We start from the raw sequence: 16,372 nt of genomic DNA, 5'->3' as shown, positions 1-16,372 counted from the left end.
CAGTGTTGACAGAAATGATTCTTCCGATTATGGGGTTCTCCGGTATTGAGTCGATGCACTGAGTCATCAGGAGTAATTTGAGACCAACTGCGTTCATTTTAAGCGCCTATTTACTGAGATATTCACACTTTTCCAACATTAAGAATTTTCACTCACCTGTCGGTATGATTTGGCTAATAGTTTGCGCGAGTTGCCACGAGTGGCGCCACCGGTCGAAAAAATAGTGGTATTCCGCGATTAAATGCAATTTTAACAGTGTTCTGGTCGTTTATTGTTATTTTGAATAACAGGAGATTAATCTACGTTCTTTTAGCTTCAAACTGAATGCTTGATCAAGACGTAACTTGTCCATAGAACGTTGGAAAAGCTATTTAAAGTGAACTAACCGGGGTACGCATAACAAGATACAGTGTCAACCGTTGCGAATAAATGTGATTTTAACAATGTTCTGGTCGTTTATTGTTGTTCTCAATGACAGGGAATTAATCGACGTTCTTTAAGATACACGTCGAATGCTTTGTCAAGACGAATGCTGTCCATATAACGCCGTGAGACCTGTTTAAATATGAAGTAAACGTAAATGTAAATTTAAAAAAAATTTTTTGTCATTTCTGCTGTCATATCAACTGAAAGTCTCAGATCATGATAGTGGAGTGTACTGCCACCTGCAATCTGCAACCTGCAACTGCAATAGCTCGTTGTAGCGCGTGAAGAAATAAACATGACAGAAAATAATATAGGCACGTTAGAAGAAGAAGCTTTAAAACGAAAAGAACGATTACAAGCTCTAAAACGGAAAACCGAAGATAGTAAAGAAAATCAAAGCGAAATCGGTGGGAACTTGCCAAAGTGAGTTTCTACTTCTTCTTTTAAATATTACTGAAGGTAACTTGTACTAACCTCAAAGATGAAAGATTATTTGCTTTCATGTACTTTTCACAGACCAAAGTTTAGAAGTTACAAACCACAAGATGAAAGTCTTAAGGTAGAAGTTTTAGAAGATGCAAAGCCTGGAAACGTTGAAGCGGAAGTACAAGATCAATTGAGCGCAGCGACTAGCAAAGTTGTTATTGAAGAACTTGTAAGTAATTGGATATGTTTGTGAATTGTTCTTGTGACACGCAAACTTTAATCACGAGTTAATGTGTAGTTAAACCTTAATTCTTTAGGATATTAGTAATTTGGCTCCTAGAAAACCAGACTGGGACTTGAAACGAGATGTTGCTAAAAAATTAGAAAAATTAGAAAGGAGAACACAAAAGGCAATAGCAGAACTTATAAGAGATCGTCTTAAACAGGGCCAGCATGACTTGGCTGCTGTTGTAAATATAGCAACTAACAAATAAACAGATTCACCTACCTGATCTTATTAATAATTCTTATATCATAATATTTAAATATTTTTGTACGTATAAAGTGTTAATAAAATGTATTTCTAAATATTATTCTATTGTATTTTATACATGTATACATATATATTTGTGAAGGACACTTATTAGCTATGTAACTAAACATTATACGTCGTTATGGCAGCAATAGGAACAGTTAGATGGACAAATGCCAATGCTAGAGGTCATATTTCATAGAGCAACATTGTTTTTTTCAACTATAAACAAAGACATAAACCGATTCTTTTAGTTGTGTTTGTATAGAGATTTTGGCACTGTAAAAATGCAAGGATTGTATGTTGACAACCTTATGTATACATGTAGTACCTCCTTATGAATCAGTCAATATATGAATGATCTTTTTACTGTAGTCTAAATTAGATCAAAGTGTACATATATACAATCTCTAAATACTCTTACAATTAAATCATAATGGTATATAAATTACAATAAAAAATAAAAAAGTACTTTTGATTTTATCGTATGTAACCTACTATTGCATAGCCTTGAGATTATTTAATAAAATGTCCATATAGACATTTTGCTTAAATACGAATGCCACTGAGAATATAAATAATTACTCTTTCATACTGAAATGTATTATATAAATACTCATTTAAAACTTGTTTTCTCCTCACTATAAACTGTGCGCATAGCGAAGATACCTGACTAGAACTTCCAGCTTGTTATTGGTATGACAGAAGAAAAATGATTCCAAATATTAGTGAAAATGCTGTAACAGAAATTATACAAATTATAAGTTTGATAAATAGACTTTAACCATTTCAGCATAAATGAAGAAATTTTCTTTGATGTTTCGGATCGATCGGTAAAGAAATCAATGATAACATACACACACACAAATATTACACTACTATGCTGATAATGAAATCGAACAAATATAACAAAAAAGATACAAACGTGACATATTCCATATTCTTTCTTGACCAGAGTGTTGATCTTGATCTTCATTCTTTGGAAACATTGTGCTTGCTCCAAGCATGTTTGTATCTACTGTTCCATTAGGAACTCTTGTCGTATTAGATGGACCAGATGTTGCTGAAGTGGATGATGTACTCGTTGGTTTAGAAGTCGATGGACTCGTTGGCTTAAAAGTTGGTGGACTCGTTGGCTTAGAAGTAGATAGACTTGATTGAATAGTTGATGCCACGTTGGTTTGGGTGGTCATTGTTGCATTCGTCGTACCGGAAGTCGTTGATACAGTTGCCGGTTTGGAAATCTTCGTACCTCCAATATTATTATTACGATAAATTATTCTGTCGTCCAATGGCTGCACCGGACGGTAATTATGCGTCAAATTTCTGCCATCAGGAGATTTAATACTACGGAAAAGGGCCAGCTGAAAATATATTTCGTAAATCTAGATCATATCGTAATTATTAATCGAATTGCAACAAAAAAATATGTCTTGCAATCATACATCACGACATAAAGGAATTTAATTTTCTAAAGAGAAACTGTCTGTGCAGAATATTTCTATATCGTTCAGTCTATCTTTCAATTCGCCGTTCTTTGCCATATCTAATATGTGATATTCTTATCTCTAAGAAACTTAAAAATCCAATTGGTATGTTATTTTTATTACACAAGCAAATATATTAAACTTAAATCGAGTTTTTCTTGAATATAGTACGTCTAAGAATTCTTGAAGAATACCCAAGTAATAACTGAGAACATTCTTATTGATAATTTTCTTTACGAAATTGAAATCTCCAAATTTGAGCGAGCGTAATAGCAAACTCTAAAACGTACAGAGGCATATTTACATCTGAATTGGTCTTTATAATTGGAAAACGTTAAAATTTCATCAAATACTTTAGAAACACTTTGCACACATTAATTTTAACACCTTTCTTAAATACCTGTTCGTGAGATATCATCTGCGACTGGATAAAATCGATCCATTGTACAATTTCGAGGCAAGGGGGTGTAGTCAACGATCCTTTGTATGTGTAATAATCTTCCGCTGTCACGATATCGGGAGCGATCAATTTGTTTAAGATGTTAACGTCATTTATCGTCGTCGTTTTTCCAACCGTTGCTATTCCTGGCAACTGCAGCACAATCGACTCGAAAATCGGATTGGGCTCGTCCGTTGCCTGTAACACGTATATGTAGATACATACATATCTCTCCAAGCATTTCGTAAGAATGAGAATCCGAGGGTGATCTAAACGGATCCATCTATTTTTTTTTATTACTAAACAAATGTCCGGCACGATTGAATACATTTGTTGGAACGTAATCAATTCTATTTTTGAGAAACAGAATTATAAATACACGGATCCTTCGAATTTTTTGATCATTATTCTTCTTTTTGCAATTGCCGTACAGTCTGATAGGAATTTGTATTCAGACTTTTCAATGTATTTTTACATTTTTTACATAATTGGTTCTGGTAAACGAACTAAGTAAAACTCGGTACTTTTTTTCGATACAAGTCATGCGTAAAAGTATGGATACCTAGACAGTATTAGTTTATTCCATTCACGGCGGTTATTGTATTAATTACATACAAACGCAAGAGTGAGAATTTTTTTAGTATTAATTATAAGTTCAGGGTATTATTAATCGATTCGACTGTTCACGTAACAATCCAGAAAGCCACTTAATTGTTACCTGATACCAATATCCAAGTACAGTCAAGCCGTCGGAATGTTTCAGAGCTTCCTCGGACGATCCGTAGGTTTTTTTCCAGAAAACCGCGTGCAGTTCCATGGAATACGAATGATTGTTAATGAGATCCTCCGATCCCACGTCGTCATTTTGTCCCCAGTGGAAATGTAGTTGTTGGAACACGTATGTGTCGTTCAATGGACCACCGGATATCGTGGGGATGTCCGAATCCTTGCTTGCGATCATCACTGAACAGAGAATGTAGGTATCGCAAAAACTAATCGTATAGACGTGTCGTGTTTGTATGGTAAACATCCGCGCTTTCCCAGATTTTCCCGACAAAAAAGGGAATTCCTCGAAGGTTTATCTTAATTACGAGGCAACGTCTATGACGTGCAGTAATCGACACTAATTTGCAGCCGTTCAAGGATAAGAGTTACGTGCGACACACGTTCGAAACAATTAAAGCAATTATTACTAATATAGACAAATCGCGGTTAAAAATTCAGTTTTCCGAAAACGAGGATAATATTTTCAAATTTCGCGTTTCTTTGAGATATTTTTGGAACAAACACTCACGATACCTCGGAATGTTTATTGTTTCTGGTAAGTTTGTTGAAGAAAAAGTTTGAAAATAATGTAAAAATTTTTTATTTATATTTCAAGAAAAAGGTATGAATATTCTATGTATCGTTTGACATCGTCTCTTTATTTATTATTATGAAACATTTCGGAAACGTCAATTATAAAATTGTTTGATTATTAAATTATTAAATACTATATCACATCCGTAAGTTTGTCGTCTACTATACCGATGAACGAGTAGTAACTATTTTATAATAATTAATTTTGTAATAATATTAAAGTGTCTGATAAAAAAAATCACACAAATTGCGGATATCTGCATTTTAACACTAGAATTACCGACGATAAACGCATATTTCCTTCGATCGGTGAATAAACGTGAAGAACTTTTGAAAACTTAGAAATTTATAAATTCACTAATTTCTTCACTTTCATATCGTAATGAAAGGTGTAAAAGATCTGAGAAAATGTATTGTCATAACATTTTAATCGGCGTTGTAAGAGGGTATTGACAAGTCATTTTGACTTGCTTGGTAGTTCTAGTGTTAAGGAACTCCCCGGCGGTCACATTGTTGCACATTGCTGCACATACTTGTCAATATTTCGACCTTGCTACTTTATACCTGTATGGCCATTATTTGTCATGTAAGCTGTATGGGGTCTCTGGATATTAGAAAACTCGAGGGCTGGAAAACTAGCGGTCCTAACATCCTTGTCTTCAATGTCAATGGGAGACTGGTATTTCCCCAGGCAAGTTTTGTACTTGTCGCCCCAGTGATTCGGGCCTGTAATGAAAAATTTCGATAATTTCCTTAGACTTGCACTGAAAGACCTTTTATTATTTGTGCAAACGATTAAAATTCCAAAAAGTTACGATTTATAATAGGAAACCAATTCAATTTTAAGTGCATCCTGATGTGATAAATAAAATATAATATATTTATTGTTTGTATATATAATATATTCTTCTAAAAGAATTTCCATTATTGTATGGCAGAATGGGTATTTAATTTATTTCGTTCTAATACGTTCTTTAAAGGATCATTTAAACAGATTAGAGATAAGATATCTTAGAAGAATAATGTAAAATTCTTGGTAGCGGTTACTGACACGTTTTAATTGTCGATAGAGATAGTAGGATTATGTGTAAACACGTACATAAAAGGAGTAAATCCCCTACAGTGAAATAACAAACGAGTTCTTGCCGCTTAATGATAATTTGACTTGAAGTCGTTCGTATTTATCCAAAGATACATAATTAAGGTCTACTGTCCACTAAGGCCTCTCGTCATAGACGCTTCATAGACATTTGACACTTGCATGTAGCGACCAATGTAAAACAATGGACGTGTGTCCACATATGCTTCAGCGTCGCGTTTTCGTCGCTGCATGCGTTCGGCATGAAGCGCGTCGTCAACGATGCCCATTTGTGTTTGAGTGTGAAATATGTCAGCCGTAAAATTCGTACAGATTGTTGAAAAATTACCCATGAAATATAAAAAAAAATACAAAAAAATACCCATGTTTGTATATGCCTAACACAACATCGCATTTTAGTGTCATATTTTTTTATTCGCGGAGCTACCAAACGCATTAAATTCTTGCACGTATTTTTATTCATCTTACGGAAAGAATGAAATACATGATCATTTATATTCTGTTCTATGCAAGGATGTAACCAATATCTTTTCCGACTTTTACGCCGTCAAATATAATTATAACATAAGGCGATAAGGTCCTCTTCGTCGCCCGACATCTTTGCGAATGAGGAAAATGAAGCTTTCTGTACGCTTCCTATGTATATTCCTATACGCTTCGAATACGCAAAAGTGAACAGAAAAACTCAAGCGTAGCGTAATCGTCATGTTGTATCCTACGCTGACGTGTCTATGACGAGACGCCTTAGTAGTGGACAGTTGACCTAACTCACCGTGGTTTCCGTCGTAACCGAAGTCGTCGGCAAACGCGAAATCTGAAAGAAAAATAGACAAATTTACGACGCTAGACAATGTACACATGTTACTGGAAACTTTATAAATGTTCTGTACACATATATAAATACATTCTGCAAATGCATTTTCCATAAATATTCGGCAAACATTCCACCCGTTAAATCGAACGCAGCTTCTCAATTAGCTGTGCACGCATGTGTAATTCGCGAGAACTCATTAGATTCATGAGAATCTGATTATGCTAGTTCCTGTAATTGAATTCCCAGATATTTGTGGAGGAATTGGAGAGACCCAAGAATGATTTCTCAGGAATTACTGATAAATCTAACTAATCGCCAAGAATACAATTAAATAAAACAGAGAACGGATGTTTGACGCTACTAATGAACTTACTGTATTACTATGTATCTACTCCTAAACTTGGTACATAGCCCTTGATCTATAAACAGAATAACATTTTCAATATGATTTTACGATGAATTACATTACTATTTTTGTTTTTAAAAATCAGTAGAAAAAACAAGAAATTCTAAAAGAATGATTTGCTAGGTAACATGTATATTATAATTTATAATCATTAATTTATTCATTATTCTTCATTGTCGTTAAAGGGAAGATTACTTTGAAAAATAGAAATATATTAAAAACGGCACAAATTATCTTTCCAATCTGATCTGAGAACTTTTCAAATGACCTACGGTACGATGCTTTATACGGTAATTCCTGCAATGATTGAGAGAGCTTCGTTATAACTCCAGTGAAAGTCGATTCACGAGATATAAACGCGCCGTGACATTGTATTCAACTCGTCACAGATGAATTATTCTAGGCTGCTTATTAAAAAATGTTGTCGTGGACGTTTACCATCTACAAGGTATTATCGATTTGTTGCCGTAAGTTCGATTACGGTTAAGTTACTTCCGTTATTTGCGGCGGCTTTAGATGATATATGTATGTATACAGGGTGGGTCAATAACTATGTCCACTTTGAATATTGCCGTTATTTGTAATAATATGAAAAAATGTTATATACATAACTTACACGGTACAGAGAACACATGGATACGCACCTTTACAGGTTGCAACAACGAGTGAGAGATTCTATTCAGTCTTTCTTTTTTTCGATAGTTGTCTCACTGTTATGACTACGGTAATTTATGGCGTATGGATGTCACCTGTGCTCTCGTTCTTTCTCAATCCGCTGAAATAAGCATGCGGCTGACTTCGAAATATTTTAAGAGAAAAATCTGCGTACAATTGAAGCCTCGTTGTTCTAGCCCACGTTATTTGAGGGCCGATTGTAAACTCGACTCGAAAAACTGGTACCTATCGCCGAGAGAATCTGACAACGCCAAGACCGTCGCTCATGTCCACACGCGAAATATTTATTGCCCCGAATGCCAGTAAACTGAACCATGTCGTCCAAGGATGACGATCGGAACAAGGACAACAGTGTGCGTTTTGCACACTGACGAATGTCTTTCGGACTCGGGGATGCAACTCGAAAGGGACGTTTTCCATGCGCTGCACACTGTGCATATTGCTGTGCGGCAGTTCTAGGACATTGCCGAATGAAAGATTTAGCGTTTGACCCTCATCCGTCACTTGTGTTAATTTGACACACACATTTTTCGTCTAAGAAATGATTTTATTCTGTCATGTGTCGGTAAATTTAGCTGAAGCTCCGTGACTTTTATTTTAAAGAACTTGCAAAAACTCTATCAACATGTTCAGTCACTCTCATTTCTATAACTATATACATATTATTATGCTATCATGTTATGATACTAAGAAAGAGGATATTTTTTACTGCATAAAAATTCTCTACGAGAACTTGTTTAATTACATTAAAACGGAAAAACTGATCCCAATATACAATGTATTATGTTTAATTGAACGAAGGACAAAGATCACTTCCCAAATGCGCTCGTTCCTCTAATGCTGCATTAGCTGCACACATAATCTCGTCTAAAGTTTCACTTATCATTTAAGACGGAAGGAGTCGAATTGCATTTTTACACGTCTCGTGTACAGGGTGTCTAGAATGAAAACGAAACACTGCCATAGGTCATGGTTGTACAGTTTCCGCGATTCGTACAAGTTTCGCAATCGAATGAATTGTTCATACCACTTTGGAAGCGTGCTATTTTTTTTTTATTAACGCAGACAGCTGAAGTTCGACGTTATCTCGTTCTTATTGATTCCGCGGAAGGTCATCATGCATCAAGGTTGTTCGTTTGTTGTGACATTAGAAACTTTCGTCTATCATATGTATAACCTCGTAGTTAAAGTTTTCGCTTGTTCCAATGTTTTTCCCATCTTGGAGTAGGCTTTAGTGTATTGGCTTTATCAACGTTAATATAACATCAAACTACATACATGCATGTACGTTGCTAATTGGTACTCCGCTTACGTACCTAGTTGCTATTCATTTAACAAAGTTGTAACTTTGAAATAACTCGAGGAACTTCAACAATCGTTTGTATTTTATTAAGAATTACAGAATACATTCGTATTCTTTTAAGGTCATCTTATTTCTAGCTTGCACTTTCAGTATGACAGTAATAAATGTTCAAACGTAATTACTATATGAATGCTTTGAACTGCCCACACCCTTCCTGGATAACCGTGTTGTGCATCGACTCTGTACTATGTACCAATTAGGACGTAGTCATTTATTATGACGGTATCGAAGAGTTGAACTATCTTTAAAATAGGTACAATTTGCATGAGTTATTACATCAGTTAGTATTAATTCGTAATGGCCTATAAAATAATCTGTCGAAGTACATTTTCTGTCAAAATATCGTTTACATATAATTTAGATAGGTTCTTATATCCGGTTTTAATTCAAAATGATCACCAACACAATCTATTGAAATATAATTTCTGGCAAATCTGCGAGGAACTCATCGTTACGAGTTGCAACACAGATAAGAATTATTTTCACATTGCTATAAGGATCATAAAAGAATATTTTATTTTATAATGTACTGATGGAAATTTTCTTGGTAAAAATTTGGTAAAGAATTATAAATATTTCCTCTGACAATTCGTGTACAGAATCGATTGGTGAAGTATAAATAACCGTACTCGTATTGATTCACTATCCAATACATATACCTCATAGTAATACAATATTTCAACCAAAAATAACGTTTAAAGCATTACAAAAACATAAAATTTAAAGGTAGTGCAAAACTGTTCTTATTTCATTTTTAAAATAATAATTCCCTTAACAGAATAAATACGTTTTTCTTTAGCCTTTTTTATTGATAAATTAATTCGCGAAGACATGAATTTGCATATAGTACCGGAGTCTAGTTATCTTATTCGATAACTTCAGTTATGATTTTGTTACGTTATTCGATAACTTTTACCTGGATCAGAATGTTAATCTGCGTATCTGCGTCGCTTACGAAAGCAAACAACGCAGAGTGGTCTATTTTCCGAATCTAGCTGGACTAAAATAGAAAAATCGGCTTTCTCAGGCATTCATGCACTAATCTATTCCTAGCACAAACATAGCGAAGTACCCTCTACCACTAAAAATCTTCATTACAACATTACTTTTAAAATTAGATCATACATATACTGGTCGTTAATTTGTAATAACAGTTATTATACCTGCCAGTACAAACATTAAACTTCAAAAAATGCTTATACAACTTCTTTCGAAAGCTCCGTAATTTAGGAGGTATTTCGCGTTTTAGATCACTCGTCCCCCTATGTACACTTTTAGGATGTTTGTACTCGAAGTGTTAATGTCGCGGCCGATTGACACGACAAAATTACCAGTCGACGCCTGGCAGCGAACACGTATGAAGAGAAGAAAGGTACTTCTACATTTGCTCCTGTCTTTATGCATTACTTCATAAACAATCGTTTTGCAGAAAAATCCACAATGACAGAAAATGATAGAAAGAAAGATAAAAATATCATCTCTCTGCATAATGTTCAATTATTTTGGTCCAGGTAGATTCGTAAAATGGTCCCACTGTGCGCGGTGCCTTTTCGCGTATTGTCGCGAAAATCTCCCGTAATTCGAGCGAAATCTCCATGTATCAGCGTCTCCAACAGCAATTAATTTGATTATCGAGATGTGCCAACAAAATCCCCCGCCGCCTACAGCGCGGGCTCAGGTTTCGGCCCGATTTTTTTTCCGCAGAACGATTGCGCAACCCACGTGGCATGCAGCAAATTGTGCAAAATGTTTATGGACGTCGCATATCTTTCCGGAGCACGTAACTTCTGCGATAATGAAGCCGGAGATCTAACACAGCGATTCCTCACTCCCCGTTTATCCTGTGCACGTCCTTCTCATTGAAAATTACACGTAATGTCCCGGCGAAGGATGCGACTCTTTCCATCGCGTATTAATGGCTGTTGCAGTAATGGCCCCTTTGTCCCACTTCCCATTTTTAAGTCTGACCGACACGTGTTCGGTACACATCTCATAAATGACTTCCGTGTTCAATTTTTAAGTTTGTATCTGTACAAGACATTTCACTATTATTATCAATCTACGACACGGTCCACATAACGATTAATCTTAAAAATTGATAATACAGTTCAACGATTCTTATTACCATTGCTATTTAATTATTACTTTGTCATTTTCTCGTGTCCAGGATGGGGAAAGTATTTATGACTCAATCTAATAATCATCAGCAGACTTTGATTTTTAATTATATTCTTTACTAGAGAAACTGGTAAATTAATTTGATACCAGTAAAGTACATACATAACAGGATCAAGCGATCTGTATGGATATTTTCCTAGTTTGATTTTAGCTTATTTAGACCATGTTTAATTCAAAGAATTGAAATGCAACAATTTATTCAACAGTGCACAATGTATAATAGATATTAATTGATTTCGTGAACTGATTTTACCACACGATACATACTCCGATAACACTGTTCAACAAATTTTTACTTTTTTCCTACCTCATAACTGTTAATTAGTGTTTCTGGTCGATCTTTATGAGCTCAATACGAATAGAAGATTTCTTTAAATTGATTTTTGGAAAAATTGAACAAAAAAATTTACATTATAAAATTCATCTAATGCTCGGATAATCTAGATTCTCCTGCAAATTATTATTATTAAACCAATCTAAGAGGATTTCTGGTATCATAATAAGGACTCAGAGGGAGGGTTTAAGCGGTCAATTATTAAACCTAATTTATGTCCTACGAGAATTAACTAAGATTAATCCCTGGAAGGTTTTTTCGTATTATAATCGTCGAGGTAATTATATTCCTGTGGATAGCCCACATTTAGGGCTGAATCATCGGATTAACCAATTGTAATTTATGTCCTTGGTGACTAATGTGACGGTGTTATAATGCGGTTTGTAATTTATATCAGGGAACCCTTTTATCAAATGATTCAAAAACATCATTGTGTGTGTTACTTGATTCACATTGCTTCCAAATTTGTTCGAAGAACAAGTGGCAGTCCACTTATCTAGCGTAAAAGCCCAGATTCATGACACGATTGTTATCAGTCATCAGAATAGAGGAAGCGTCGAACGTTTTAGGAAATTAAACGTTTTACGACATTTACAAAGTGGATAGTTTGAAAATCACTTTACGTCGGGTTACTCCGACTCTACCTACGGTTATGGAATCTTTTTTTTATTAAGCTATGTACATATAAACCGTCAAATATCTAGTCACGCTAAACACTACGATAAATATTGAATAGCCGGCCCTGTTCTTGGTTCGATTTACTTCGCGATCAATTTCACGGACGGAGCGACAAACAGGCTCGCGTATAAACTGACAAAAACGACGGTTGATAGTTTCGATTTCTTAAATGGTAAATTGCGTTAATTAACCTTAAACTCGCTCAAGGCACATCGTATTATCTCATCTTATAAACGACAAGTAACGAAGAAAGCGAAATCCTCATGTATATTAGCTAGTTGAATCACGTCTCGTTACGTAAAAATTGTTCATCGGAATGGTAAAAACTTATTTATATCGGAGGGGAACATTTATTAATGTGCTGTGTGATTTAGACGATCGTACACACATGTGCAATAACTGTTATATAAAGTTCGCATCGCTTAATGACACTGTCGTTGGTAGTTGATTACGCCGATTAGACAGATGATACATCTGATTATATTTCTGCAATTATTGTAATTCAGATTTTCGAAAGAGAACTTGATGAAAGTGATAAGTACACTGCGGATTTTATGCATTTATAATGTACTCAAATATCTAAAACTGGGTGTAAAAAGTGTGATTAAAAAGGGTCACTAAGTTTTTCTTTTTTTCAAATAAATTTTTGTTTGACCCTAGTTTCTTTAAATTAGTCCTTGGATATTTAGTTTCGCACTAATATCCGCAATCTAGTGATAAGCTTATAGAGTCTACTTTTTTTCTATGTTATTCGCTCCGAGTATTTTCCTATTATAATTATTTCACGTTGTTAATTGCACAAAAATTAAATATTATTTCTGACAGAAAATTATCGTTTCGAAAAGTAATATTTCTGCTGCCACTACAGTTATCCTATCAACTAATTACATTTCAACTGATAAAAACAAGCGAGTTCTAACAAATACTAAACCGAGGTCTTAATTTTCCTAACAATTTAGAGTTTTTTAATCACTTTCTGTGATATTCACAATTATCAGAGAACAGAAAAATCATGGAATGTACGAAGTACATAATGTGTAAGAATTGTTTTAATTTATTTTTTTTTCACTGAAATAACAATACCGTGACTGTTATAACTCAATATCTCTATCAAACAATTGTATATTAATTTGAAAAAGCCGACGAGTTACGAATGTGACACTCAATTCTTCTGATATCCTATATTACGTTGTTTATGTTTTTTATATTATATTTATATTACACTAAACATTAATAATTACTGATTTTTAAAGACTAACATTTCGACAATTGTTACAATTCAATAAATTACTATCAAATAATTCAATCTAGTTGATCAAATATTGAAATTACCACTGAATGCTCCGAATAGTTTACACGATTTCTCTCGAATTGCTTTCTAATAGTTTGCTTCTTTGAAAGTAATACAAACATGACTCTCAGTATTCTATCATAAATACATGGAAATTCATGATATCTATGGTAATAACAAATGCATATTGTGCATTAGCAAAACCTCAACTTTCCCTTTTCACGAATTTTATATAACGGTTTTGCGTTTCGCTTCTGGCACGCGTTTCCGCCTATGCTGGAAATCTTCAACGATGCTCTAATTATCAATTTACATGACGCTTTTCTACATTGCAACAGGGTGACCGGGTCTGTGTTATGCATAGACGGCACAGCAGCGTGGCCCTCCATGAATTTTAAGCGGTTCCGTGATATTAATAATAAGCGTTATTAATTTGGGATGCGATAGTCCCGCTAACGGTTATCGAAATGTTACTGGATGTGTTACAATTCAATTATCATTCAATTTTATTTTTATCTTCACCTTCGTTACTCCGTTTTTATCTCGCTCCCAAGAATTAGATGTTAACAGCTCTGGACACTATGCGGGGTTCACATTTGCTTATCGTGAAATTTCTATGGATATCATTGGACTGCGGATTTTATGCGTTCAACGCGTACACGAGCGCCAAAAATCTCCAAAGCTGAATAGAGTTCAAATTTTAATCAAATGCCTCGAGGTTTTTCATTTCTGTTGAATCTTATAGAAACCTTAATAAAGCAAACAATTTTCTATTCGAGTGCAATTTGTGTAAGTCAGTCCACAAAAATCGATACTTGCTTAAACATTCACGGTCTAGTTATTAACCTTTTGATTGCGGAGCACTTCTCGCATGGAAACACCATTTATATATGACTCGATACGCGCATGTCAGTCGCTAAATACAAAAATTTTTATTCTACGTTGGATCAGGTTAAGTTTTATCAAAAGGGTTCATGATAAGTTGAACAGATTTAGTAACTGAGGATTTAACATATGCATAACAATATAAAAAAAACCGAAGTGAAAAATCTTATCGAAGTTTAAGAAAATATTCCCATTATTGTACGATCATTTGTGATATTAATAAAACTATCGTCGAAAAGAATGTTAATATTTTTAACATAAAAAATCGTCCCTGACTGACACATGAATCTATGTACAGTTCCTTCGTCCCAATCGCATTCTCAGTCTATTACTATTTCTGTTCGAAAACTTCGGCTTTCTGTTCATCTCACACAAAACATTCATTACGCAGGAGCTCGATCTGGATACTATAAATATTAACTTTACGGAAAACCATCAAACCCCAAAATAGCATCAAAACGTCTGAATCTAACCTTGTATGTTTTCAATACACACCTAAAATAAATAGGACAATTATTTTGAATTATCCACAAATACCACAATATCGTTTGAACTTGGGGGTAAAAAAAAAAAAAAAAAAAAGAAGAACAACTTACTGCACAACAAAAGCGATCCGAGAACGAAGATCAGAAGATTCATGATGGTGATATATTTGTCACTTTTGTCTCACAAGAACGGAAACTTGTCTTCGACACTGTTCGCCACTGACTCCTCGATATGCTACCTTTGAAATGCGAATACTCTGTTACGGTCGGTGGTCGAGTGAGCACTGTCGGCTTGTCGGCTATGTTAAATAAGAGACCACCACTTTTATTTCGCGGTAGCCTATCGACTCTGCACGAATTTCATAGCGGCGAGAAAGAGAGAAGACGAAGCAGAGGGGCTCCGGATGGGCCACAGGTGAATGCTGGCCCCCTTCTCCCCCCACCCCTGTGAGAAAGTCTTCGAAGGGTGCGTAATCTCGACGATGGTTCCCGATGACTAACGGTCACGGATGACTGAGGACGTCTAAAAACCGACAATTCCACAAATCGATACGGATCCAACGTCGCCGCGGACAGAACTTATTCGTATTCCCGGGGCGGTTCAATGACTTCATTGTTTATCGTGTTTCCGATTATAAACGGTCGAAAATAGTCGAAGGAAAAATCCTGTGTTCGTAACAAGGGCGCGGGAGGGAATACTTTGCATACAAGTGGTCTGGAAACGATTCAAATAATAATCACCTCGCTCGCAGTAACCTGCGTGAAATGGATCTTCCACTTGTTGTAGTATTGCTGTAGAAATTCCTCTGATCGTGTATTCATAAACGTGGAACACTTTGCATACGCGTTAATTGTGATACCGGATGATTCGAGCGATTATTACTCGGCGCAGGTTTTGGCGCGAAATGCACCATCGTTGAATTTTAATTATTCGTAGTGTCACCGGTGCATTACTTGTGATCGACAGCCTCGAGTGTGTCGCATTTTAAAGCCTGTTCGCGGTATAACGATAAATTTTCAACGGAACCGTTGCGAAAGATAACTACGATACATTTTCAAACGAGAAAATGAATCATATTTGTTTGAAATATTCCATGGATGAAGGTATTGTAAGAAATCGACGCATGTAATACATTTTAAATAGATTAGAGTCTTTACGCTGACACAGAGAAATATACATTTTTATGCTACATCGAATGCATTTAAGTGAATTATTCTTGGGTCAGTGTGCAAGTGGAATTGTATGCAGAAAGGCTTGTTCTCATGTGCGTTTTACTTGATACGAAGAAACGAATTGGTTCTATTTCAGACGTTTATGGCGCGTAAACAGTAGAGTGTTGAGGTACCTTCCCATACAACAACAAAAAAGACCAATGCGGTGTGCCGCTTCCGTTTCATAAGATACTCTTCCGTTCACGATTTTCTCTAACCATCAGATCGATGGAGCCTTGAAAATTCGTTCGGTTCTTTGTTCAGCTGTTGCCGAACATTACCT

General features: G+C 35.2%; 2 protein-coding genes across 2 annotated transcripts; one reads left to right on the top strand and one right to left on the bottom strand.

The window, feature by feature from the left end:
- Nucleotides 1-718: 718 nt before the first annotated feature.
- On the top strand, nt 719-1,364 carry LOC107194238 (coiled-coil domain-containing protein 12). The gene is given in 3 exon segments (XM_015583829.1): nt 719-849; nt 943-1,081; nt 1,170-1,364. Coding segments are annotated over 3 exon segments (462 nt in total). The 5' UTR covers nt 719-721.
- Nucleotides 1,365-2,074: 710 nt separating this feature from the next.
- Nucleotides 2,075-15,110, bottom strand: LOC107194237 (carbonic anhydrase 1-like). The gene is made up of 7 exons (XM_015583828.1): nt 14,989-15,110; nt 6,541-6,582; nt 5,234-5,395; nt 4,029-4,273; nt 3,272-3,508; nt 2,310-2,748; nt 2,075-2,121 (listed from the first exon to the last, which is right to left on the bottom strand). The coding sequence occupies exons 1-7, from the start codon at nt 15,029-15,031 to the stop codon at nt 2,075-2,077; spliced, it is 1,215 nt and encodes a 404-aa protein (XP_015439314.1). The 5' UTR covers nt 15,032-15,110.
- Between the last annotated feature and the right edge of the window lie 1,262 nt (nt 15,111-16,372).

The sequence above is a fragment of the Dufourea novaeangliae genome, unplaced genomic scaffold (genome assembly GCF_001272555.1).
Source record: "Dufourea novaeangliae isolate 0120121106 unplaced genomic scaffold, ASM127255v1 scaffold28, whole genome shotgun sequence".
Lineage (NCBI taxonomy): Eukaryota > Metazoa > Arthropoda > Insecta > Hymenoptera > Halictidae > Dufourea > Dufourea novaeangliae.
The sequence above is the reverse complement of the archived record's forward strand: the minus strand, read 5'-3'. Positions and strand labels throughout refer to the sequence as shown.